This window comes from Alligator mississippiensis, chromosome 2 (assembly GCF_030867095.1).
Source record: "Alligator mississippiensis isolate rAllMis1 chromosome 2, rAllMis1, whole genome shotgun sequence".
In the NCBI taxonomy this organism is placed as follows: Eukaryota; Metazoa; Chordata; order Crocodylia; family Alligatoridae; genus Alligator; species Alligator mississippiensis.
In genome coordinates this window covers 235,512,612-235,538,531 of record NC_081825.1, presented here as the reverse complement: position 1 = coordinate 235,538,531, position 25,920 = coordinate 235,512,612, and the positions used below count along the sequence as shown (strand labels likewise).

The following is a 25,920-nucleotide window of genomic DNA, read 5'->3' as shown; positions in this document are numbered from 1 at the left end:
ATCATTTTTGGCAGATTTCAGAGCTGGGTTAATACGTATGTGGAAGAATCCTGTACAGAGAATCCCTCTTCCAAAAAAATTAGAAAAGCAGCAACACTGGGAACTCTTCAACAATTCAGTGGGTCCACATCTCCTCTGAGTAGTGGTAGTTTACACCCATGACACTGCTTAGTTGGTATAATGGCTAGGAAGAGTTGGTGCCCTTATCATATGCCTGTTTCACATTAAGAAGGCAGATTTGGAGTTCACAAATGTTCCCTAATCGCGTGAAGCAATCAGCAAGGAGGAAATGAGAATGGTAAGATCTAATTGCTTGCCATCATTGGAGCACCACTGCTTTTCATAGACCCTGGTGTAGAAAAGGACTTACCCATAACTTCAATGCACATGAACTACTGGTGTTGCCAACGGTTGTCTGTTGTTTACAAGGGATTTCTATAGCATTTTCTGGTAATTGGCTGACTCAAAGTAATTATTTCTAGATAATAATTAAATAAATTAATTTAATAATGAAATTGCAAATATGAAGAAGAGAAACCTAAGCATGCACATGGATTTTTCTAGTCTATAGCTGGTGTCTGTCTTTCATGCTATTGGGAGTTATGCATAGTATTCAAGAATAGAACATAACTGCTTTCAATTATACCAGAGTAAATCTGGAGTAACTATGCTTAAAATAGAGGGATTGCTTCAATTTTTTTATCAGCTCTACATTTGCAGAATGTAGCTACATATTCTTTGAAGGTGCACCTACATAATTCTATTGCCTGACTTGGATAGGCAGCACTCATGGGGACTCAGCAATAGCAGAACTCTGGTCAGTCACTGATAACATTGCCCTCATAATGCATAGATACAATTCCTATCACCACCAAAAGGCCTTGGGTAGAAGGATAAAGTGGATTAAATATGGCCCTGTGTGATCCAAGCAATCAATATCCCTTCTATATCTAATTAGTATGAGGTACATCCTTTTAGAGCCTACAAATATGTGGCATGAATCAGCAGCAATGTAACTGTCCAATAATCTAACATCACAATGCATCTGAACATCCATCACTTCAGCATATTGATTATCACCTCCTGGTGGAACAGTGACTGGAAAAAAAAAAGATGTAATGTGAGTTCTTATGCAACTCACTCAAGATCCTTGGAGGGCATGTTTGGATACTTGTCTTAAAGAAACTACAAAATGTGTGTCATGGACATCTGCATTTAGAAATGTGATGTTCTCTCAAAGATCAGCTATCCACGCTGCTCTTAAAGAAACAAGGATAGAGTGGCACACCCTGTGGCATGTGAAGTAGAAAGATTGAGTTTATGAGCCATTATTCCTCCCCACCCCATGAACTGTAACGTCAGTATACCTACAGCTTCATAATCTGCCAGCTCCAGCCTGGCTTTGTTTTGCATGGTCCGCTTGCACAAATAGATGGCTAAAAGGAGAACCATAATGAAAACAAGGAAGGAAAGGGGAATTAGTATAAGACAGAAAGAAACCTGAAGAGCATATATTGCTCCTTTACATCAGAATGTGACATCAACCAAAGAATGAGAGACCAAGGTATCTAGCTGACATTCCCTGTGCCTAGTAGAATACAGCCTCCTGAAATGATATAGCTCCTAAAATTTTAGAGATATGTCAGTTAAAAATATGGAAAACTATTTTAATTACACAGTATTTTACTTCCCTGTTATGGGCTTGCTAAACAGTTTAGACAACAAAGCCCTGAGAGTAGGAAGTGGTGTTCAAGAAGGCAATTCCAAAAAGCACTGTTGGTTCTAGGACTTGGAAAAGAGTTACCAGTAGGCTGAGAAAAGGTGCTTTTACCAGGGCATTGATGTTAGATGCTGGTGGTTGATAAGGGCCCAGTACAGGACATTAGGCATGTCTATTAGGGCTGTGAAAAGCTTTAGTCCCTGATTCAATTTGGCAGGGATTTGGCCCAATTTGGTGGCCGAATCTCCAAATCTGAATCGAATCAGAGGACCCTTTAATCTCTCCAAATTGATTTGGAACCCTTTGAATTGATTTGGAGAGATTCGGAAAGATTCGGCAATTTGGACGTAGATACAGCTTTAAATGTTTTTTCTATATACCTTTAGGTAGCAGGGGCTCTGAACGCTGTGGTGCTGGGACAGATGCAGCATCCCACAGAAGCACTGGGGGCTACCCAGCATGCTTGGCAGCAGACCCGGAAGTGGACCAGAAGTACTTCCAGTCCACTTTCGGGTCTGCTGGGGAGTGCGCTGAGGGCCCCCCCCCACCTCCCCCTGGCTCAGTGACTGATGCCTATTGGGTCTGGGGAGGTACCCGGGGTCCCCCTGCAGCCAATCGCTGAACCAGGGGAACATAGGGAGCCCCCCAGTGCGCTCCCCAGCAGACCTGGAAGTGGATCGGAAGTACTTCTGGTCCACTTCCAGGTTTGCTGCCAAGCACGTGGGAGGGCCCCCCCACTCCTGTGAGATGCTCCATGCGCCCCAGTACTGCAGCGATCATGAGCTGTGCTGATAACTTGAGGTATGTAGAAAAAACCTTTTAAAGCTGTGCCTGTGTCCGAATCACTGATTCGCTGAATTAGCATCGAATCTTCAAATTGGATTCAGCCAAATCGAATCAGGGACAGTGATCTGAATCAACAGATCAGATCACTGTCCCTGATTAGGGCCGAATCTGAATTGAATAGGGCCCATTTTACACAGCCCTAATGCCTATACTACTTCTATGGCACTGTGGAGCATGCTACTAAGAAGCATGCCCCACGCACCTGTTCCTGTTCCCCAAATGCCAAACCTAGAAATAAGGTAGTGAACCTATAGTGCCACTGCTTTCAAAGCATGCCAGATCTGTAAAGAATCAGTAGGAGCAGTTTCATAGCCTCATTTCCAGGTTTCATGGGTGCAGGGAATGCTTCTCAGAGGTATGTTTCTCAGTGTAAACATGCCTATTTATTCCACACAATCTTGCATTCTGGGAACCTCTGAATTAAGAAGTAGCAGCTGGTCTCTCTCTTTTTCTCTGTTATGGGATGAAACTAGAACATGGAACCCCACTGTACTCTGGAGCTGGCTCAAGTTCAGATGAAATTCAAAGTTGTGTAGCATAGACCAATTTCTAAGCTTTATGAGAAACCAGGATATTAAGTTTATAAAACTGCCAGTTTTGTGCCCTCTTCCTATCCCTGGCAGGGCTAATACAATCCTCCCCCCAGTATATAGGATTCAAGTTAGAAAATGGGCCTTTGTCCTCATAAAAACTCAATAAAAATAAAATATGATAATAACATGGCAAGAATTTGCAGTTTAACCGTGAAGCTATATATGTTGGTCACAATTAAAGCATTTAGAAATGTTTTTGCAAAAGACTAACAGTACCATGGTTTCCCCCCCCATGTTCCCCTACATCATGCCATTTGTACACTTCTTTAGCTACCACATTATGTGGGGATAACAAACTATCTATAAAAAGTTAAGATTTATGGATTTCCCCTTCTCCCCACCAAATATAATTACAAAATCCATAATGATGAGTAATTATTGCCTAGTGCAGGAAAAAATTGATTGGGGGCAGTGGTCTTTTTAGTTCTAAATTGCTCTTAGCTACTGGGCATTCCTTTGACAGAAACACTTCCAAAGAAGATCTTCTTTTATGAGTGCACATATGCATCCACTTCCTCTGCCAGTGCCACAGCAGGATGGAACAATTGATTTTATCATTTGGGTCTGAGAGGAATAGTTCTAAAAGAAGTCACGTTATTGTGCAGAGACAGCAAAATAACAACAGTAACACATTTTCTTTATGCATTATTGCTGTCCTCAGCCACTCAAATGTTTAATACAGCAAACTGTGGTTTATTAGCTCATAAACCATTATTATTTTTCTGCTGTCACCAGCTATCAGCTAGTAGTTTAAACACATTTTCCCTTTAATGTCTTAATGTCATATATCAGAGAAGCTTAATTTTCTTTTGCTATTCTACATTACTATTGAAGAGATAACTGGTTATTGATAGCCCAGATTAGCAGCCAAATAAGGTTACTGTTATTGACCAACATTTCAAACTGAGCTGCAGAGCAGAAAGCATTCTGCTAGAGGCCCGATTATTTCGATAGCCTATGACACATAACTTCCTAACAGGCAGTAAGGTTATCTCAGACGTTTTCTATACTGACTTTCAGAAACTAGAATATTCAAATTCTCACCATAATCTGTATTTTCTGGTTCCCAGCAGTTTGAAGGCCAAAAGTATGGGGCCTGGAAAACAGCACATGATATTTTTAACAATTTCATTTATGCTGAAACAGTGTCCATGATACAGCAGAACATTATAAGGATGCACTTAGTGTAAGATGCAAACCCTTCTCATAGTTAATCATTGAGAATGTTGAGATTGACTTCAGTGGAAACAGTGTTGGGTCCCAAACACAGTACTATTTAAAACTATCTCTGTGTTCAATTGCTTAGGGATGGACAAAAGAACTGAGACAAATTCAGTGATCCCAATATTTAGATGACTTAGACACTATTATCCCCTTATTTGAATATTTGCCTATTCTCCCCTCACCCCAAAAGAATGTGAACTTCGAGTTATCTTCTGGGAGTGGGAGAACATTATTAAGTCTTTCCATACATATATTGGTTTTTGAGCAGGGTTCGTGTGTCTGTTAGCATACCAAACATATAGGAAGACAGAGTCTCCTGCCCCTATTTATGTCTTAAATCAAACAGAAGATACAGTTTGGATTAAGAAGGGGCAAGTCAGTTTTACTTCAAAAGCAAACTAATATTAAGGTTTTAAAAGCAGGATTCAAGCTAACATTATTGGTTTTGTGCTGTGCTCAAGAGAGTGTACAACAATACCACTTACACATGCTGCTACAATACATTAACTATGTGGTATCTATATGACAGTTTTAATGGAATGAAGAACAACATTACTAGAGTTACATGTGTCATAGTGCACTATTCTGACTGCTACAGTGTCACAAGTGGGCACAATACATTATATGTATATATAACAGATACTTGTGCCAAAAAGCAGCAAGGGGAATTGTTAATGAGCATGTGGAGGAGGGTCAAATGCATGTGATGCAAATTCTGCCCTGACATAAAACCCATGCAATCCCACTGCATTTCACTGGGAGGGTAAGATGCTGCTGGGAAGAAATTCAGGGGGTGAAGTGGTATGTTCAGAGGAACAGACTAGGGATTCTACCAGAATATTGTTGTATGGAATGACCAGGGAAAACTATGTTGCTGGGAGGCAAGGATGCAAAAGTTGTGAATAGGGGTTGTAAGAGCAGATATAAGTGCAAGAGAAATTAAAAGGAGAAACCAACAGGATTTGGTGGTACTATGTATGTCAGATAAAAATAAAAAAGGTGAGTTAAAAAAGGACACTGACATTGAAGCCAGCTTTCTTGGTGGATGTTTAAATACGGGACAAAAGCATGGTTTAATAACCAGCTAGTAATCAGTATAACCTCTGCTCTGCCAAGTCTTACGGAAAAGCAAAGTGCAGCATCAGCACAATGGGAACTAGTGACAGCACCATCAGAGTTAGAGGTGAAGGGCTTTTTAATTTAAAAAAAACCTGAAAAAGGGCAATACAGAAAGAAGGAAGGAATAGAAGTGAGGGAATAGGAAAGGCAAGAGAGTTGCTATTAGCACAGACTACATGAAGAAGAAAACAAATTCAAGTGAATGTTTATACCATAAGCTCTAGGTGTGTGCTTTGCTGTTAATGTTCAGCAATAGACAAACTTGTATAACAAGAACTTCTAAGTGTCCAGGAGTTGACTGGCAAAGACTGTATCTATAGATTTCAGCAAGGAAGTGTAATGCAAACAGAAGCTATATTTAAGAACCCAACACAGCTGGGAACACAGTCACTGTGGGAAAACTAAAGCATTGAGAGTGTAAGTGACTTTGCCAAGGTCACTGAACCCTGATCTCCTCATCATTAAACTGGTGTTGTAACAAGGAAAGAATTAAATAAAATAAAATAAGTGAGCATAGGCTTCAGCTGCCAAATCTAAATCTAGATTTCTAATGCCCTAAAGTTTGGAAGAGTTCAGCGTAGGGATTTGATGCAGTTCATTGTGCCTAGAAAGGCAGCTGCAGAATGCAAACCAGGGTTAAAGTTGGAAGTCCATTTCCCTCATAATTTGAGTTGTTTCATCTGGATTTTTGAGTCAAGCTTGTCTCTTAATAGAACATGCTTGAAGCAGTGTGTTTAAAATAATCACAGAGAAGTTTGTTTAATTGTGTAAAAAATGAGAACTGGGAAGCAGGAAAAGATAGTTTAGGATGGGACAACAGACTTTATTAAAGGGACTTCACTAGCATGTCAGCATTCCAATAAACATAGGAATATACTGTACATGTTCTGTGAACTTCAGCAGCACTGACATTTTAATGCTTATAAAAGGAACCATGTAGAAATCAGGTCTCACTTACCTGAAAACGATAGAAAGTCCCATCATCTTTCAGGGTAAGGACATGGTCTGAGATTGGAAAGATATAGCCCTGTGCTGCTATAAGACTTCCCAAGTGTATTGCTTCCACTGTGAAAGAGTGGAGAGAGAAAGAAAGCAGTAGAAATCTGTCATATATAGATGAGCACTAGGGAATCCACAGCTCTCAGCACCAGGTCTGATAGTGACTGACAGTCAGACCTGCTGTACCATGCCACTTCATATCCAAAACACAGCTCTCAGCTCTCCAACCAAAGACAAAGTAGCCAAGAGGAAGCCAATTTTATAACTAAGGTACAATAATGTTAACCTCATGTTTTAAACACCCCCATTGATACTTATGGGATGCCGCATGCTGGCTCACCACTATATTGTGGAATTCAGTTTAAAGCCATTATTCGTACCAGTGACAGTCATCACTGAATCCTATTGTTTCTCCAAATGATGCACACAGCTGGATTAATATGCATTTACCAGTATCTTTACTACTATAGAGACAAATAAAAACGAGGCAAAGGGCTTATTTGGACAGACATATACAAAAGCAAGGGGGGGGGGGAGGGTATTGCAGATTTTTTAGCAGCCCCGGTTGCAGTCTTGCATCCTTTCCCTCTCATGAAAATTGTACCTCACCAGCTGATTTGTCATTCACTGTAAAAGAGTCATAAAAATTTATACCAACTTAAGGTATGTTTCCCAGAAGGCAAACAGGGCCCCCCATAACTTTCTGGTTTCCACAATATAAAAATACCTTATTTATCCCTAGATACCTCTCACCTTGGTTTATAAGCCCTGCAGCAGTACTAAAATGAAACATACCTTCTCACAAAGTGAATTGTTTTACAGATGAAACATAGGAACATGTGACTGGAAGGGAACCAGTCCCCTGCATTCACAGGCACTACTGCAAAGAAGCCTGAAAATTGTCTACTCCAGCTCCTCACATGTAGCACAGCTAAAAACAAAAATATTCCCATAACTAACCACAGGTAATAAACAGGTTGCAAGAGTGCTGGTAATGCCCTGCCACTTGAATGGCAGAGAAGTTTAGATGATCTTAGGCAGAGAACTGGGCTTCACATTATGGAGGAAAGCAAAACTGCCAATCTTCCGCGTGGACAAAATTCCTTAATCATCCCAAATCTGATAATTGGCTTGGCTCTGAGTGGAAAGGAAGGACCCTCTAGCCTGCCTGTGCCTACCTGTGAAGTTCCTAAGTATTAGGTACATCTGAATCAAAATTCCCACATCTAGCTGTGGCCAACTCCTATGCTTCAAAAGAAGGCAACGAAAATCCTAGGAGCCAATACAGTAATTCTTGAAGGGGAATTTCTGAAGTTTCTTTCTGGGACCTTGAGCCATCTAGAATAAACCTAAAATCTCCTGCATGGAGGTTGAGTTACCTTTTAACCCTAACATGGGGATAGCAAATGCCTGAATTTACACAGAATGTGTGCTGATTTTTGATCGAAGAACACCCCTGTCCTGTCATATGAACCTTCCATAAACTGGTTTGAAATGGTTTGAAAGTCTGCAAGTGGTAGTACAAAGTGCTACAGTTCTCTAAACACCTGAGGGGTTGTAAGTGCAGATTCATATCTCTTTTCCTTCTGTTTCTCTCCAACTGATTAAAACCTCATTTTTTTTATTGACCGTTTAGGCTCAGCACTAAAACAATAAGGTGTATCTAATTCCATGCACAGCACTGCTAGAAAATTCACATTCAGCCTGAGTGGTCAAGTTACCTGGATCCTCAATGATGAGGTTCTTCATGAGCCACTGTACAATGTCAGCACCTGCAAAGACAGAAAATAATTAGAATTTGAAGACCACAGGGCTCTGAAAGCACAGGGAGCCACTTCACTTAAACAAGGATGTCAAAACGTAAATGTGCTTCAATTCATTTTCTTTTCTATTCCCACTGAAGGCCTGAAAAATCATTCTGCTTGTATAAAACTGTTAAATACATATCTATGTGTTTGTAACATTCCCTGGATACCAGCTGTGATGAAGAACTTGACATACTATATTTTTTGTATACCTAATACACCCAAATAAGACACATACTTTAACAATGTGACATAGAGTAAGTCCTCCTGGAAACAGTGTCTAGGAAATGTGGCATCCTGCTGCCTCAGCCACACTGTCTCAAGTGATGTCATACGTCCTGGACAGTCTGTGTTTTCAGGAGGATTTATACTGTTTCAAACAAAGTTAGGTCCCCGACCCTTGCAAGGACAGTAGCAAGACTGTTACTTCTTTTCTGTAGTTAGTTATTTATACATGTTCTTCAAATTGTTATTCCCATGCCACAGCCCTCATCAAGACATTACAGACTGCATGCAGTAGCTCACACTTGTTGCTTTCTAGGTACAAGCTATAGTGCTCAGGCAATAGTGGCTACAAGAGAGTTAGAACAGACTTTGCCTTTTGTGCTTGCAGGGTCACCAAGTGGTACCCATCATGAAGCCAGCCGACAACGTGCTCTAATGGCTGCCTATTTCTCCAGTTTCTGTTCCAGTGAAAAAAAATCAGTTTCTCTGCTTAAGACGTGCACCCCAACTTTGGGGGGGGGTGCTAATTTTTGGGGAAAAGATTTATGTTTGTGGAGGTCCTATACACCAAAGCGAGAAGACACCACTACTACAATTCATTACCCCTCAAAGTGAGAGTCAGAGCTCCAGAACTGAGGTGACAATCAAAGAGAGGGGTGGGCCAAGTTTATATCAGAGGTATGAGCAAGAATATGACCTGGGACCAGGTGCTGAATGTGTCACTTGCTAATGATCTGATCAGCAGCTGAATGAAGAAGAGCATCTGGGTCTGGGCTTTTTAGGTGCAGTCAAGTGTAACAAAGGTAGTTTTCTTGTAAGAAATGCAAGACCTTTAGAATTGATTCTTACATGTACTTGAGCACCCTGCTGCTCTTCCCACAAAATTCAGAGGAGCAGAAAATGTGCCACTGTTCATAAGAAGCTCCTATTAATGGTCAATAAAATCTAAACTGAGGGAAAATATTTGCCACCCCATTTAAACCAATTCAACAAGTCCTAAAGCAGATGGGGGTAATCCAACTCGTGGCACAATTCTGTATCACTCTGGATATGGTCACAGTATCAAGACCTAATCAATGTCCATTCAGTTTAGCTAAAGGTATTTATATATATTCAGATTTGGTAATACTTAGCATTATGTTGTGTGCTTTCAAAATATTGTATAAAGGACAGCTAATTAATATGGCTGTGTCAAACAGCACCATTTCATTTTGACTTTTGTTTTACCATTTCAAAGGGTCAGTGTTTTGTTTTGCTATTTTGAAGCAATATTTCATTTTGTTTTGTCGAAACTGTTTCCCTGTTTCTATGTTTCACCCATAGGCTATAATGGGGAGTCATGAAAATGCCTATAACTTTGTCATTTCTTGCCTGATTCCGATAACAATTGCACAGATGGTAGCCCCTTTTGAGGGCATGAAGCCTGCCAAGTTTCAATGAGATAGGTGCAGGGATTACTGGGAACTGCACCTCAAACTGTTCAAAGCAAAACTCTTATCACTTGCTGGCAGAGGCAGCCTGCTGTCATCCTGAGTACAGATCTGGGGGCTTATGCCCCGTAGGAGGGCTGCTGGGCTGTCCTGGACTCTTCCTGGGTGGTGCAGGCCCCTAGATCTGCATGCAGGGTGACAGCAGGCTGCCACTGCTGGCTAGGACCGGCACTCGGTGCAGCCCACGCCAAGCACTGGGAAGACTGGTGCTGCTGCTGGCCTCAGCTGGCAGCTGCAGCCTGCTGTCATCCCATGCACAGATCTGGGGCCCCGCACCCTCTGGGAGGGCTGGGGGCTGTGTCAGACTCTTCCTGGGGTGTGTGGGCCCCTGGATCTGCACGTGGGATGCCATGGCTGGGGCCAGTGCCAGCACTGGGTTCTTCCTGGTGCTTGGCAAAGGCTGTGCCGAGTGCCAGTCCCAGCCAGCAGTGGCAGCCCCCCACGCAGATTGGGGGCCAGCACCCCTCAGGAAAAGCTGGGGAAATGATCAGAGAGCTGAGGAATTGAACAGGGAGCTAGATGTCAATATCAGAGCAGTCCTTCCCCCCTCCTCCCGCCTCTCTCCTTAGTTTTTGTTTAGCTCCAAGCAAGGCTGGCTTCAAAACTCGAAATGTTTCAAAAGTTTTGAAACATTTCGAGTACCCTTGTTTTGTTTCAAAGCTGTTTCAAAGCCTTTTGCTCTGTTTTGATTTCACTGTTTTGAAATCGAAACATGTCAAAACAGCTTTGAAATGAAACATCTGGTGAAATTTCACACAGCCCTACTAATTAGCTCCAGTTTGGTGCACACCAGCTCACTGTCTTGACAGTTTTAGTGTACACAAGGATTAAAAGCAAGGGACTCAAGCTACAGCAGAGGAAATTTAGGTTGAATATTAGGAGAAACTTTCTGACTATAAGGGTGGTCAAGCCTTGGAACATGCCAGCTAGAGAAGTTGTAGAATTTCCATCCCTGGACATTTTTCAAGAGCAGATTGGACAGACACTTGGCTGGGATGATTTAGTCAGGGATGATCCTTCCTTGAGCTGAGAGTTCAACTAGATGACCTCATGTGGTCCCTTCAAGCCCTACTTACCTATGATGAAATGTCTCCTGCCTCCACTGGGCACCAGAGAGTGCTGTACTGAAGCCCAGTGTGCCTGTTCCATACATGCCAACTCCTGAAATAGAACTAATGAAGCCATGTTGGGAGGTGGCTCACTTAGGGCTTACTAGAGTGCACTCAGCACTTCACTAAGATACACTGCTTCCTTCTGGGGTGGTAGCATACCTGGGATGGGTGAGGTTTCCCCCAGGTCATTGATCTCTGGTGCCATACTGAGGTGGTGCACACATGCTCCAAGTGAGAGATAGCTAACTCCACTTTCAAAGTGGACTAGAGTATTTTTCAGAAAGCCACTGCTAATGCATGATATGCATGTCCATACAAGGGGAAGAAGAAGTAATGCACAGTAAATTTATGTTCTAGCTTACTGCACACTAGCTGCCTTCTACACACACAGTCACCACGTGAAAATTATTTACACCAATCCTGAACCTGTTTTTCTCTCTCCAATGTACCATCTGGTTTCCTTTTCCTGCTCTTTTCCCAATTCTGGAATATTGGACACTGTTTTTGTGAAGCATCTCCGTGATCCCAAATCTGAACTCACAGGATGGTACTCTGAACAAGGGAGACTCCTTTGGTTTAGTTTAGGTGAACCAAACTGTGTGGTTAATTGTTCGTCCTTTGCACAGATCTGAATGGGTTTAAATCTCTGGTTTACCCAAAAATGAAGTTAGAATTATAGAAAATTAGGGTTGGAAGGGATCTAAAGAGGTCATCTAGTCCAACCCCTTGCTCAAAATAGGATCATCCCCATCTAGATCATTCCACCCAGGGTTTTGTCGAGTCAGGCCTTAAAACCTCCAACGATGGAGATTCCACCACTTCTCTAGGTAACCAGTTTAAGGGCTTCACCACCCTCCTAGTGATAAAGTTTTTCCTAATATCCAACCTAAACTTCCCTTGCTGCAACTTGAGGCCATTGCTCCTTGTTCTGTTATCTGCCACCACTGAGAACAGTCTAGCTCCATCCTTTTTGGAACCCCCCTTCAGGTAGTTGAAAGTTGCTATTAACTCCCCTCTCAGTCTTCTCAGACTAAATAAGCCAAGTTCTCTCAGCCTCTTCTCAGAAATCATGTGACCCAGCCCCCCACCATTTTTGGTGCCCTCAGCTGGGCTTTGTCCAACGTGTCCACATCTTTTCTGCAGTGTGGTGCCTAAAACTGGATGTGGCCTCATCAGTGCTGAAGAGGGGAATCATCACTTCCTTCAATCTGCTGGCAGCACTCCTACTAATGCAGCCAGTGGTGACACATAGGGAGTGCACCCCCTGAGAGCGCTGGTGCACCCCCTCACACCTAGCACTCCTAGCTTAGGTGACAGGCAGGGGGGCCAGGAGGGAGCGTTGGTGTTCCCCCTGCTAGTGCCAGCTGGGGAGTGGGGGTGCTAGATGAAGCACCGTGGTCACTTCTGGGAGTGCTGCTTGTGCTTCCTGGTTGGTGTGACTGGCCATGGCAAGCACTGACTGGCCACTGGGGGGGCATGTGCCCCCCCCCCCGCCGACTCAGATAGCACCAGTCACCCATGAATGCAGCCCAGTATGCCATAAGCCTTCTTCACAACAAGGGCACACTGTTGACTCATATTCAGCTTATTATTCACTGTAACCTTTAGGTCCTCTTTTGAAGAGCCACTGGTTAGCCAGTCAGTCCCCAGCTTGTGTAAATGGGATTCTTCTGTCCTAAGTGCAGGACTTTGCACTTGTTCTTACTGAATCTCATGAGATTTCTTTTGGTCCAATCCTCCAATTTGTTGAGGTCTCTCTGAATTCTAGCCTTACCCTCCAGTTTGGTGTCATCTGCAAATTTGCTGAGAGTGCACTCCATCCCATCTTCCAGGTCATTGATAAAAATATTGAACAAACCCAGCCCCTGGGGCACTCCACTTGATACCAGCTGCCAGCTAGACATCAAGCCATTGAGTGTTGTGAATATCTACATCTTCCTCTTGCAGTTGCAAATGTGGGCAGCCAAGAGAGAAAGAATCATGGGTCCAGAAGGAGACCAAAGGAGAGGGAACCTAACTTTGTGGCCCAAAGAGGCTGGCACTACCCTACTGAGAGAGTGCTGGGTTACAGCTCCAACTCTCAATGGCTCTTTAATGCCAAATGCATCATGTACACTGATATCTATTAGAGTCATGCCATGGTAAACCATAGCATTATTCTGCATTGCACTTTAGTAACAGCATGCAGGATCTGGACCAATGGAATTGCATAAAAACAAATGAAAAGGGACTCTGGCCTGCTATGCACTGAGTGGGTTGAAAAAAAATTGATCGCTGCTCCGCAATTCTGTGTAAGCTGGATGTATAGTGAGAAGTGGCACAGAAATAGTGTGATTATAGGAGCAATTTGATGAGGACAGGCACTAGTGTGTGATAAGGCAGGATGGGCTAGTAAGAATGGGCTGGAGAATGCTGAATATTGGGTGAGCTTTCTTTGTCTGAAAGGGAAATGAGAGATGTTTGCTACCATCAGCCCATCAGTCTTTCTTTCCTTCCCTCCAGACCCTGGCACACACTCCATTCTTTTAGGAATTCTTGGTCATGTATTCAAACAGGCCTCCCTGTATGGAGAATTGCTGCAATGAGGATGGGCTCTGCACGAAATTCCAAACAGTACAGTCTGAGCTTCTATTCCAGTCTCAGTGGGAGGGAGTTTCAAGCAACCGGAGTACCGTAAGAGGCAGCCAGGTATCTGCCCCCAATGCTGTTTATTCTGTTCTCCTAATGACTTTGTAAAACAAAAGGATCACTCCTCTCCACCCTGCCAGGACAGTATCCACCTCCTGGGACCATAGGCTCAGGCTCCTTATTCTTGTTTTCCTTCTGTCCTCAGGATGCCTTTCTTCTTGGGTGCCTAGTAGCCTAGATTCAACAGAGAGATGCTCTCAGGTCTACCTAGCCTGTGGCTTGGTAATTAGGACACTCTCCTGCAATGTGGTGAAAGGTTAGTGTTCAAAACCCATTGGGGTTAGATGGGCCTAGAGCTTGGGTCTCTTACACAATGGGTGCTGACAGATGCACAGCTCCCCGGTCTAACTCATGGTGCTTCACAAAAAGCATCATGAGTTAGATTGATCTTCCTGATACAAAAGACATTCATTCACTGTTGGATCAGGAAGATTAGTGATGGAGCTCCATTTTGGAGCTGATCTGGGGAGAGAAGCTGTGTTTCTGCAGCTTCTATCCCCTAGCCCCAACCCCCTCTCCAAGCTCCTGTGCGCTCTCAGGATGGGAGAGGGGGAAGGCAGGGGAGGGAGGTCCATTTTGGGGTTTCCCCAGCCTGCTCTGCAGTGGGGGAGGGGTGGAGGGCTCCAATCCAAACTCCAAGGTGGGGGGGGGGGCTCCAATTCACCTGTTCCAACCTCCAGTGCTGCCTGAGCAAACCCCAACAACTTTACTCACTTGGGGTGGAAAATATATTTCTATTTCAATATTTTGGTGTGTTAGAAAGATTCAAGCCATTACACAAGGCAAAGTAGAATGTTGTTTGATGATGTAATCATCTATAAATTAAGCAAAAGTGATATGTGCATTTTAGCAGTGAAACAGAATTTTGCCTTAAGTGGTCCCGCTTGCTAAAACAGCATTACTGTGGTCGGATAATACAGTACAGAAAACTCAAATGATTCTCCTTTGTTTCGGTTAGTTCAGTCTCCTTTATTTTACTTAGTTCAGTCAGTGCAGGATAATTTGGCATGCACTTTAGGAGTGGGCTCCTCAACTATTTGCTGGACCACAGTAACTCAGGAATCCTTGGTTCTAGATCTTCAAGAAAAGAATATGGTTTAGCAGCTGGAATAGCCAAACACATTACGTCTAAGAGCTGTTGTATAGCAAGTAGCTACTATTTGAGTTTACCATGTTAGAAGCCTGGAAACCTGAATTGGAGTGACCTTATAACACCTTTTGGTTAACTAATTCATACAAGGAAATAGCAACTCATGCTTGATTTCTGTTTAGGGCTGAGGTTCAATATTAAGGGAAGTAAAAAGCATGAGAACATAAATCCACAGACACTTTCTTCCCTGTATACAGAATGTTCCCTCTAGATCCAGGAGAAATTGCTTCAGGATTGTTTTATTTTCACTCTGCTTTTATCCTGACATGTTACTTTGTTACTGCTCAATATAGTGAATTTCTCTTTGGTTATGGAAGAAAAGTTAAAAATCATGTCCCAGATGAACTCTTTCCCTGCCCCAGCATTTATGATTGATTGTATTAAGGAGCACATAAAGTATAAAATATGAAACAAAGAACAGATTCTAGAGTGTTTTTATTTTGTTGCAAGGAGGGTCTAAAAAAGATGAGTGTCCAATGAAAAATTTCAGAGTGTTCATTCTCAAACTCCTATTATTCTTTTTGTAACAACTCAGTTTTCATCATTCTACCACACACACACACACACACACACACACACACACACACGATTAAAAAAAGCACGTAAAATTTTAGCTGTGCTTTATGTTTAGTGCTGTTTTGCCATTTCTGCAAAACAAAGGTTGAAAGCTCCTGTTCGAGTAAGATCTTCTGGCTTAACCTGCAATTGTACCAGTCACTGCAAAATAGATCGCAGAACTTCAGACATAACCCAAAATACAACCAGACCATCACTTAATTTGTCTCAGTGAAAAAAGAAAAAGAAGAAGTCATTCTCCAGAGCTCCTGAGAGACCAGACAATTTTACAGCCACTTTCTAGTTTTCCCAAAACTTGCAGATTATTTTGCTGCTGAGGTTGCTGAACCCTTATTTATCACCTGCCAAGACTGATTACTCACCCTCAGGCCAATGACAAACCGTTCCTTGCTCTGTTAATTGCTGTCATCATTAATATCTTTATCACTAATTAATAGTCAATGACAATGAAACTCCCCAGTATGCCCCCCAAAACCACCTCCATCTCCTAAGGTTACCTTGGCATTGGATTAATTTTGCCTTTGGCTGTTTGTACCACTCAGTTTTGCCTATCTTCAAGGTACCAGTCAATCCATCCCCTAAATTATTTATCTAAAAATGAATGGGGGGCATAAGTTATCTTTAATAAAACCTCTCTTCTTCAAGCCACAATACAAATCATTTTATAGGTGTTAATACGCAATTAAATTCTTTAGAAAAATCTCTTCTGACTCATTCTCTACAGACCCTCCTGAATGCTCCTAAATGTTTTGCTTTCCCAAAGAAAGTCTCTCCCAGCTATTTTCTAGGGTCCATATCCTACTTGGCTTCCCTGCTTTCCCCATAAGCTCTGTAATAGGGTGCTTTCAGAAGACTTCTTGACCCTGCCAAGAGTCAAGTTCCTGCTACAAACCAAAGAGGCATTAAAAGCTTTAAAAAAAAAGTTGGAAATGTTTTTAAAATGGAAAGTGCTAGGGAATCTAGATATAAGAATTGCTACTGCTCCTAGACACATATGTTCCCCTATGACAGCAAAAAACAGCTCAAGGGTCACCAACATATGGGGACATCTATTTACCTCTTACATACAGTGAAATATATGGTACAGGTTTCCCTTGCTTTATGCCAGTTCTGTATGTGTGAATTCACTCTTATGCGATGAACCTTTCCATACCAAAAAATTGTTATACAAGAGGTAAATTCACTCGTATGCGATCGGTGCAGTGGAAGTTTGCAGTCACCCGCTTTGTGTGGTGCATTGTGGGAGTGATGCGCAAAAATATAGTCTCCTGTGTGTATCTGTGCTCCTTGCTCATTGTTTGTGACACATGTTTCTGTAGCTGTCATCATCATTATGATGCCCTGTGCTTGTGTATATTGTCTGCTGTTGATGAGAGCCAAAATTGTCTTGTAAAAGTGTTAGAAATGGGTCTGGGGGTCAGTACAGTTGAGGTCTTGGAACATATCCCGATTTGTTACATTGTAAAGTGGGTTCCCTTTATGCGAATTTGAGTTATGCGCCATTTTCCAGGAATGCATGTACAGCACAAAGCGAAGGCAACCTGTACTGCCTTAGACAGTTCTTTGAAGCAGCTCTAGATGAAGTTACATAACATTGATAAAACTGTTAATTTATCTGAGCATAAAGTATAACTATGCCCATTCATCTACCTAGCTGGTTTCGAGATAAGAGTAACAACTTTTTTTCTTGCCACGTCCTCCTTTTTGCTTTAGGCATAGATTCATAGATTCATAGATGTTAGGGTCGGAAGGGACCTCAATAGATCATCAAGTCCGACCCCCTGCATAAGCAGGAAAGAGTGCTGGGTCTAGATGACCCCAGCTAGATACTCGTCTAACCTCCTCTTGAAGACCCCCAGGGTAGGGGAGAGCACCACCTCCCTTGGGAGCCCGTTCCAGACCTTGGCCACTCGAACTGTGAAGAAGTTCTTCCTTATGTCCAGTCTAAATCTGCTCTCTACTAGCTTGTGGCCATTGTTTCTTGTAACCCCCGGGGGCGCCTTGGTGAATAAATCCTCACCAATTCCCTTCTGTGCCCCCATGATGAACTTATAGGCAGCTACAAGGTCGCCTCTCAACCTTCTCTTGCGGAGGCTGAAAAGGTCCAGTTTCTCTAGTCTCTCCTCGTAGGGCTTGGTCTGCAGGCCCTTGACCATACGAGTTGCCCTTCGCTGTACCCTCTCCAGGTTATCCGCATCCTTCTTGAAGTGTGGCGCCCAGAATTGCATGCAGTACTCCAACTGCGGTCTGACCAGCGCCCGATAGAGGGGAAGTATCACCTCCCTGGACCTATTTGTCATGCATCTGCTGATGCACGATAAAGTGCCATTGGTTTTTCTGATGGCTTCGTCACACTGCCGGCTCATGTTCATCTTGGAGTCCACTAGGACTCCAAGATCCCTTTCCACCTCTGTGCCACCCAGCAGGTCATTCCCTAGGCTGTAGATGTGCTGGACAATTTTCCTCCCTAGGTGCAGCACTTTGCATTTCTCCTTGTTGAACTGCATCCTGTTGTTTTCTGCCCACTTGTCCAACCTATCCAGGTCTGCCTGCAGCTGTTCCCTGCCCTCCGGCGTGTCCACTTCTCCCCATAGCTTTGTGTCATCTGCAAACTTGGACAGAGTACATTTGACTCCCTCATCCAAGTCGCTGATGAAGACATTAAAGAGTATCGGTCCAAGGACCGAACCCTGCGGGACACCACTGCCCACACCCTTCCAGGTCGAGACCGACCCATCCACCACGACTCTTTGGGTGCGACCCTCTAGCCAATTTGCCACCCACCGGACCGTGCAGTCATCCACATCACAGCCTCTTAACTTGTTCACCAGTATGGGGTGGGATACCGTATCGAAGGCCTTCCTGAAGTCTAAGTATACGACATCCACCCCTCCTCCTGTGTCCAGGCGTTTCGTAACCTGGTCATAGAAAGAGACTAGGTTGGTCAGGCACGATCTGCCCGCCACAAACCCATGCTGGTTTCCCCTCAGCATAATTTGCCCTGCCGGGCTCTCACAAATGTGAGCCTTGATAATTTTTTCAAATACTTTACCAAGGATGGAGGTGAGACTGACTGGCCTATAGTTGCCTGGGTCCTCCTTCCTCCCCTTTTTGAAAATGGGGACCACGTTAGCCCTTTTCCAGTCCTCCGGGACTTGGCCCGTGCGCCACGAGCATTCGAATATTCCCGCCAGTGGCTCTGCAATGATGTCGGCCAGTGCCTTCAGCACCCTCGGATGGAGCCCATCCGGGCCTGCCGACTTAAAGGCATCCAGTTCTTCCAAGTGACTCTGCACCACCTCAGGATCTATGTATGGAAGTCTGGCGCCTTGCTGCTGCCTCTCTACAACCCCAGTGAGAGACTTGTCGTGCCCCTCACTTAGGAACACTGAGGCAAAGAACTCGTTGAGGAGTTCAGCCTTGTCCCCCCTGTCTGTCACCAATTGTTTCTGCCCATTTAGCAGGGGTCCTATTCCTCCCTGGGCCTTCCTTTTACTCCCAATATATCTAAAAAACAATTTCTTGTTGTCCTTTACTTGGGTTGCCATCCTCAGCTCCATGGTAGCTTTGGCCCGCCTAACTGCCTCCCTACAAGCACGAGCAGAGGAGGTATATTCATCTTTAGTGATCTCACCCTGTTTCCACTTTTTATGTGCTCCCCTTTTGGCCCTTAGGCTGCCCTGGATTTCTCTGGTCAGCCATGGAAGCCTCCTGGCCCCTTTCCCTCTTTTGCCTCGCTCGGGGATCGTCTTGCTTTGTGCCCAAAGGATCGTTTCCTTTAGGCACAGCCACCCTTCTTGGGCACCCATCCCATCAAAACTCCTACTCTGCAGTGCTTCCTTGACTAATCGCCTGAGTGCATTGAGATCAGCTTTCCTAAAGTCTAGCACTTTCACCCTACTAGTTACCTTACCCACTCGCCGTCTTATGTTGAATTCTATTATAAGGTGATCACTGTCTCCCAGATAGCTACTGATCTGGAGGTCCCCTATCATGTCATCTCCCGTTGCCAATACCAGATCCAGTATGGCATTCCCCCTAGTGGGACCATGCACCTCCTGTGTCAGGTGGAGGTCCTGTACACAAGTTAGAAACCTGCGTGAGCGATGGGACCTTGCTGTCTGCGTCTCCCAGCAGATGTCCGGGTAGTTTAGGTCCCCCATGACTACCGCCTCTTTAGCTTTTATGGTCTCCGAGAGTTGCCTCAGGAGCCCCGCATCTATTTCTTCCCCTTGGTGTGCCAGGCATCAGTGGTTTCATAATGGTACCTAGTGTTCTCAGAAGACCAGTGCCTGTCAACATGACAAATAGCAAGCCAGCTTTGAAAAGACAAATTACAAAGAAAAGTTCATGCAGTGTGGGGCCACAAGCAGAATAAAGTTAATGAGCTGAACCAGCAGAGCTAGACTTACCCCATGGTTGTTCTGTGATTCAGTGGGCTGTGGGTGCTCCTGATCTCACCACCAAATGCAAAAAGTCGTACCCCAATCCAACCAAGATTTAACAATACCATGGTAGCACCCAGAGGCTCCAACTGTACTAAGTACTGTATAAGTCTAGCTGAATAGCAAAAAGACAAAGTCTGCATCCCCATAGCTTACAAGTCAGCATTCATTGCATTAGGAAGAATAATAAACGGGGGAGGTGGATTACCAAGAACTATATTAATATGGGGGTCTAATGTTACTGCTTTCATGACTAACAGCTTTATAATCTATGAATTGATACCCCCATCATCTGTAATCCAATATCTAATTCTTAGGTGCTGAGTATATGATCTGTAAAAGGATAGGGGAACATAAGAATCAGACCAAAGGATGTTTTAAAATATATATTCAATGTTGATTGGCAACTGAGGATGCCTTCAGTTTTTATGACACTTTTACACTTTATTTTAAGAAATTAAACAAACATAAAAACCTAATAAATGCCTTTGCAAAAAGAAGCTGTGTTCAGTAAAGATTAGTTTAATTGAGTTATGAAAGTTTTAGTAGTTCTTATGAGTTTGGGAACACTGGGACTGGAAAGCACCCAGCTGCTTTAAATATAAAAGATTTATATGGAAGGCTTATAACCTCCCAGCATTATCTGGCAATGCTCTTGTACTCAGCAATTTAATTTATGAAATGCAGACTATAATCTCCTTCTTCTTGAACTGATCTGCAGGTGAAAAGCGTTGAAAGGTATGGCACAGGAAGTTCCTATTATTATGAAGATGTTGCTGTTTTGAAGCACAATAAATGTAGCTGCAACTTTCTATATAGAGCTCATTATGACACAGTATGATGGGACTTAAATGCTTTCTATCTTCAAAATATTCAACCAAAAAACTAAATTCTCACATGTCAACTGTGAGGTGAATAAGCATGGTTTAGTCCAGTTTACAGATGGGAGACCTGATGCATGCTGAGATTAAGGGCTGCATTCTCAGCCTTGGGTGACTAATATTGGGCTTGGCTACATGTGCATTTACACCAACTTAAATTTACTGCCCAGTAAATTACTGCACAGTAAGCGGGAATAGGCTGGCATCTACATATGCAGGCATTAAAGTATATTACCGCGGTGTGGGGACTGATTTGGGACTAAAATTAGTCCCAAATCAGTCCACACACACAGTGTTACTGCACAGTAAGGCATCTACATGTGCATTACTGCTCAGTAACTAATTGGATGTATATTTGATACCTGCATGATTCAGGTATCAAATTTACACTTACATTGGTGTAAGTCACCATATTTACTGCACGGTACAGGCATGCACGTATAGACATGCACCCGTACTGCACAGTAATTTTGGTTACTGTGCAGTAAATGTGCATGTGTAGACATGCCCACTGAGTACTTAAGTCCATGTTTAGTGTAGGCACCTCAGGGAGTGGCCTAGTTTTCACAGGTGCTGATTACTCACCGCTTATATTAACTCCAAACATTCTTAATGCTCAGAGCAGAAGCAAAAATTATTTAGCTTCTCTCAGGTAGACTCCAACCAAAGGTTGGTTCAGGGCTTCCCAGGTTTTACCCACAAATTTGGAAAGATGTTTTGTTCCTGTTCAAGACCAATTCCCTTTGAAGAGGCAGGCAGTTTGCTCAAGAACGAACACTTAGGCCACATCCAGACGAGTGCGGATGTGCGCTATGTAGCACCACAGACCTGTCTGTGGCGACACACACCTCACATGCAGGTGTTTCCTGTGCTGCTACCTTTCAGTGTGGGGTTTTTTTTTAACCCTGGGAGATCCCAGGGTCAAAAAAACCCACGCTGAAAAAAAACAAGGTGGCGCCAGCAGCACATGCCACCCAAAACCAGAGCCTGGCTTGCCAGAGCCACTCTCTGGCTGCTGGCTAGGCTTCCTGCTATGGCTGCAGCCCTGGGAGGCCCCCAGGATCCCAAGTAAAGCTGTGGGGGCCAGCACAGTTGGCCTGCTTTGTAGTATCAACTTCCTCACACCTCTGATAAACAGGTCATGGGAGCTGAAGAGATTCAGTAATTATAGGGCCACAGGACTTGTACAATTATAAGAATCAATCTTGCTCCTCTACATCTTCTAGACATCAGTTTTTTACACCTGTTGGACCAATACGCCATTCACACTTCTTCATTTCTTTACTAATTAGTGTCCTCAAAGCTGGCTACTGGTATTCTCATTGTGAGGCAAGATGCCTTAAGAGAGGGAAAGCTTGCACTAATTTCCATAATAGACCTGGTCTTTTCTGACCTAAAGGTATATATTAGGGCTATGCAAAACAGCTATGTTTTGATTTGGTTTTGGATTTGGTCATTTCGGAGGGACAGTGATTTGTTTCAGTGTTTTGGATCAATGTTCCATTTCGATTCAGCCAAATCTGTTTCAGAGGTTCGATGCCGTTTCAGTGATTTGGTCACAGGCTATAATGGGGAATCACTAAAATGCCTATAACTTTGTCATTTCTTGCCTGATTCAGGATGAGAATTGCAGGGATGGTAGAATTGAGGCCATGAAGCCTGCCAAGTTTCAAGGAGATAGGTGCAGGGGGTTCTGGGAAACTGCACCTCAAACTGTTCAAAGCAAAACTTGTATCATTTGTCAGCTGCGGCAACATGCTGTCACCCCGCACACAGATCTGGGTGCCTGTGCCCCTTAGGAAGGCTGCGGGGCTGTGCCAGACTCCTCCCAGTAGGCATTGGCCTCTGGAACTGCATGCAGGATGACAGCAGGCTGCCACTGCTGACTGGGACCAGCGCTCAGTGCAGCCTGCACCAAGCACCGGGAAGACTGGTGGGGCTGCTGGCCCCAACCAGCTGTGGCAGCATGCTGTCATCCTGTACACAGATCCAGGGGCCCATACCCCCTGGGAGGACTGTGGGGCTGTGCCAGACTCCTCCCGAGGGACGCAGGACCTCAGATCTGCATGGGAGATAACAGAAGGTGGCTGCTGCTGGCTGGGGCCAGCACCAGCACTGGGTTCTTTCCAGTGCTCAGTGTGGGTTCCGTTAAGCAGACTTGGGTGCTGACACTGGCCTGAGCTGGCAGCAGCAGCATGCTGTCATCCCACATGGAGATTTGGGTGCCTGCACCCCTTGGGAAGGCTGCCAGGCTGTGCTGGACTCTTCCTGGGGGGTGTGGGCCCTTGGATCTGTGTGGGGGATGACAGCAGGCTGCTGGTGCTGGTGTGGGTTGTGCCGAGCAGACTTTGGTTCTGGTAGTGGCCCCAGCCATCAGTGGCAGGATGCTGTCATCCTACACACAGATCTGGGTTCCCGTGCCCGCTAGGAGGGCTGCAGGGCTGGGCCAGACTCTTCCCGGGTGGGGGGTGCAAGCTCCTGGATCTGCATGCAGGATGACTGCAGGCTGCCGCTGCCGCTGCCTGCTGGGACTGGTGTTTGGCACAGCCCATGCCAAGCACCTGGAAGACTGGGGCCAGCAGCAGCAGCATGCTGTCATCCTGTGTTCAGATCTGGGGGCCCGCACCCCCCGGGACAGCTGCAGGGCTGTGCTGGACTCTTCCCAGCGGGCGCAGGCCCTTGGATCTGCACGCAGGATGACAGGAGGTTGTTGCTGCTGGCTGGGGCCAGCACCAGCACTGAGTTCTTTCCAGCACTCGGCATGGGTTGTGCCAAGCTGACTTGGGTGCTGGCCCCAGCCGGCAGCAGCAGCATGCTGTCATCCTGCATACAGATCTTGGGGCCCGTGCCCCCTGGGAGGGCTGTGGGGCTGTGCTGGACTCCTCCTGGGAGGTGCGGGCCCCTGGATCTGTGTGTGGGATGAAAGCAGGCTGCCGTCCCTCCTCCAGAGCACTGGGATTGGAAGGGACCTCAGGGACAGATCACAGACACTAACCAACGAGAGATGTCAATATCAGAGCAGTCCTTCTGCCCTTCTTCCCCCTCTCTCTTCTTAGTTTCTGTTTCCCTGCAAGCCTGGCTCCGAAACTCTGAAATTTTCGAAAACCTCTCTGAAACATTTCGTATGGTTTCGTTTTGTTTTGGAGATGTTTTGGAGCCTTCCATTTCATTTTGGATTCAGTGTTTTGGGCACTGAAACACCTCCAAAACAAAATGGCTGCTGAAGTTTTGTACAGTCCTAGTCTATATCCTTAGATTGTTTCTGAACTTAGGCAGCACAACAGACCTCTGTGCCAGAGAACATGTCCATGTAAGAAAAAGGACAAGCTAATCAAATAACAGAAAGTAAGTCTTTCCCTTCACTGAAAGTTCATTAAAGTAGATGACTCTGATGTTTGCCTCTCTCCTTGCTTATTCTTATCCCTGGCATCAGGCTCTGAGGCCATATGAGCAGCACTTATGTATGAATGGAAAAAATCTCTCTCAAGGAGGAGGAATGTCCTAGACCTAACTTGCACTACAGGGTGTTGATGCACATTCCTGTTGCAAGGGGGTTATAGAAGATAACCTTCAAAGGGGAAAGACTGCCACATATGGTTGTAATTATAGTAGGATGAGTAGCTCAGATATCTCAGTGAATGAGACCATCTTGATGGGAGCACATTAAAAGGCACAGAGAGGCTGCTATTGAAACCAGGGACTGAAGAGAGATTCCAAAGCTTTGTCAGTTTTAGTATATCATTTAGATTGGTCCAAACATAAAGGCTGCAATTTTAAGTTTTAGTCCATCAGTGTTCCACTGTGATTCTGATCTTTCCCTCCAGCATGTTTATATTTATATTCATGCTTTAGGGTTATTCGTTACAGCCATGTTGGTCTAAGCACATATAAGGACATAAGGCAGACTCTCTGTGTGTCTGAAGAAAGGTGTTTGTGCCCAAAAGCTTGCAAAGAACACATTTTCCAACTATTTAGTTGGTCTAATAAAAGATATCACATCTACCCAAAGAACCCTGTCTGCCTATTTATATTCATGCACTTTTGCTTTAGGACCTCTTAGCAGGAAGAGATTAACATTATAGGAGCCCTAGACCAAAACATTGGGCCACCTTTCCCCCATTCATAATCCCCTCTACTTGGTCACCTCCACATGGGGAGGGGCATCTCTCTTTCATTTTGGCCCCAAGCAGCCTTATACATCTCCACAGCATGCTGAAATGCTAGATACGTATGTGTGTGTGTGTGTGTGTGTGTGTGTGTGTGTGTGTGTGTGTGTGAATTCCCACCCTTCAGGCTCCTGACTCAGGTCCTATATCACCCTGGGATTATATTCCAGCACTGCATTTTATCCACAGAATCATAGAAAATTAGGGTTGGAAGGGGGTCACCTACTCCCACCCCCTGCTCAAAGCAGGACCATCCCCAGCTAGATCATTCCCGCCAGGGCTCTGTTGAGCCAGGCTGTAAAAACCTCCAAGAATGGAGATTCCACCACCTCTCTAGGTAACTTGCTCCAGTGCTTCAGTACCCCCCCGGTGAGAAAGTTTTTCCTAATATCCAACCTAAACCTCCCTTGCTGCAACTTGAGACCATTGTTCCTTGTTTTGTTATCTGTCACCACTGAGAACAATCTAGCTCCATCCTAGCTCCATCCTCTTTGGAACCAGGTAGTTAAAGGCTGCTATCAAATCCCCCCTCAGTCTTCTTTTCTGCAGACTAAATGAATCCAGTTCCCTCAGCCTCTCCTCATAAGTCATGTGGCTCAGCCCTTAAACCATTTTTGTTGCTCTCCACTGGACTCTCTCCAACTTGTCCACATCCTTTCTGTAGTGGGGGGGCCCAAAACTGGACACGGTACTCCAGATGTGGCCTCACCAGTGCAGAATAGAGCAGAATGATTATTTTCCTCAATCTGCTGGCAACACTCCTACTAATGCAGCCCAGTATACTGTAAGCCTTCTTGGCAACACAGGCACACTGCTGACCCATAACCATCTTATTGTCCATGTCCACTATAACCCACGGGTCCTTTTCTGCAGAGCTGCTG

General features: G+C 44.4%; 1 protein-coding gene across 4 annotated transcripts in view; it reads right to left on the bottom strand.

The window, feature by feature from the left end:
- The window catches only part of RGS6 (regulator of G protein signaling 6), a 600,794-nt gene that overhangs the window by 101,463 nt on the left and 473,411 nt on the right, over window positions 1-25,920 (bottom strand). For all 4 annotated transcript variants that reach the window (XM_059722918.1, XM_059722920.1, XM_059722921.1 and 1 more), the window contains exons 4-7: window positions 8,223-8,273; window positions 6,461-6,567; window positions 4,204-4,255; window positions 1,372-1,436 (exon numbers count right to left, since the gene is read on the bottom strand). In XM_059722918.1, the coding sequence (XP_059578901.1) occupies window positions 1,372-1,436; window positions 4,204-4,255; window positions 6,461-6,567; window positions 8,223-8,273 (275 nt within the window). The remainder of the gene's footprint in view (window positions 1-1,371; window positions 1,437-4,203; window positions 4,256-6,460; window positions 6,568-8,222; window positions 8,274-25,920) is intronic.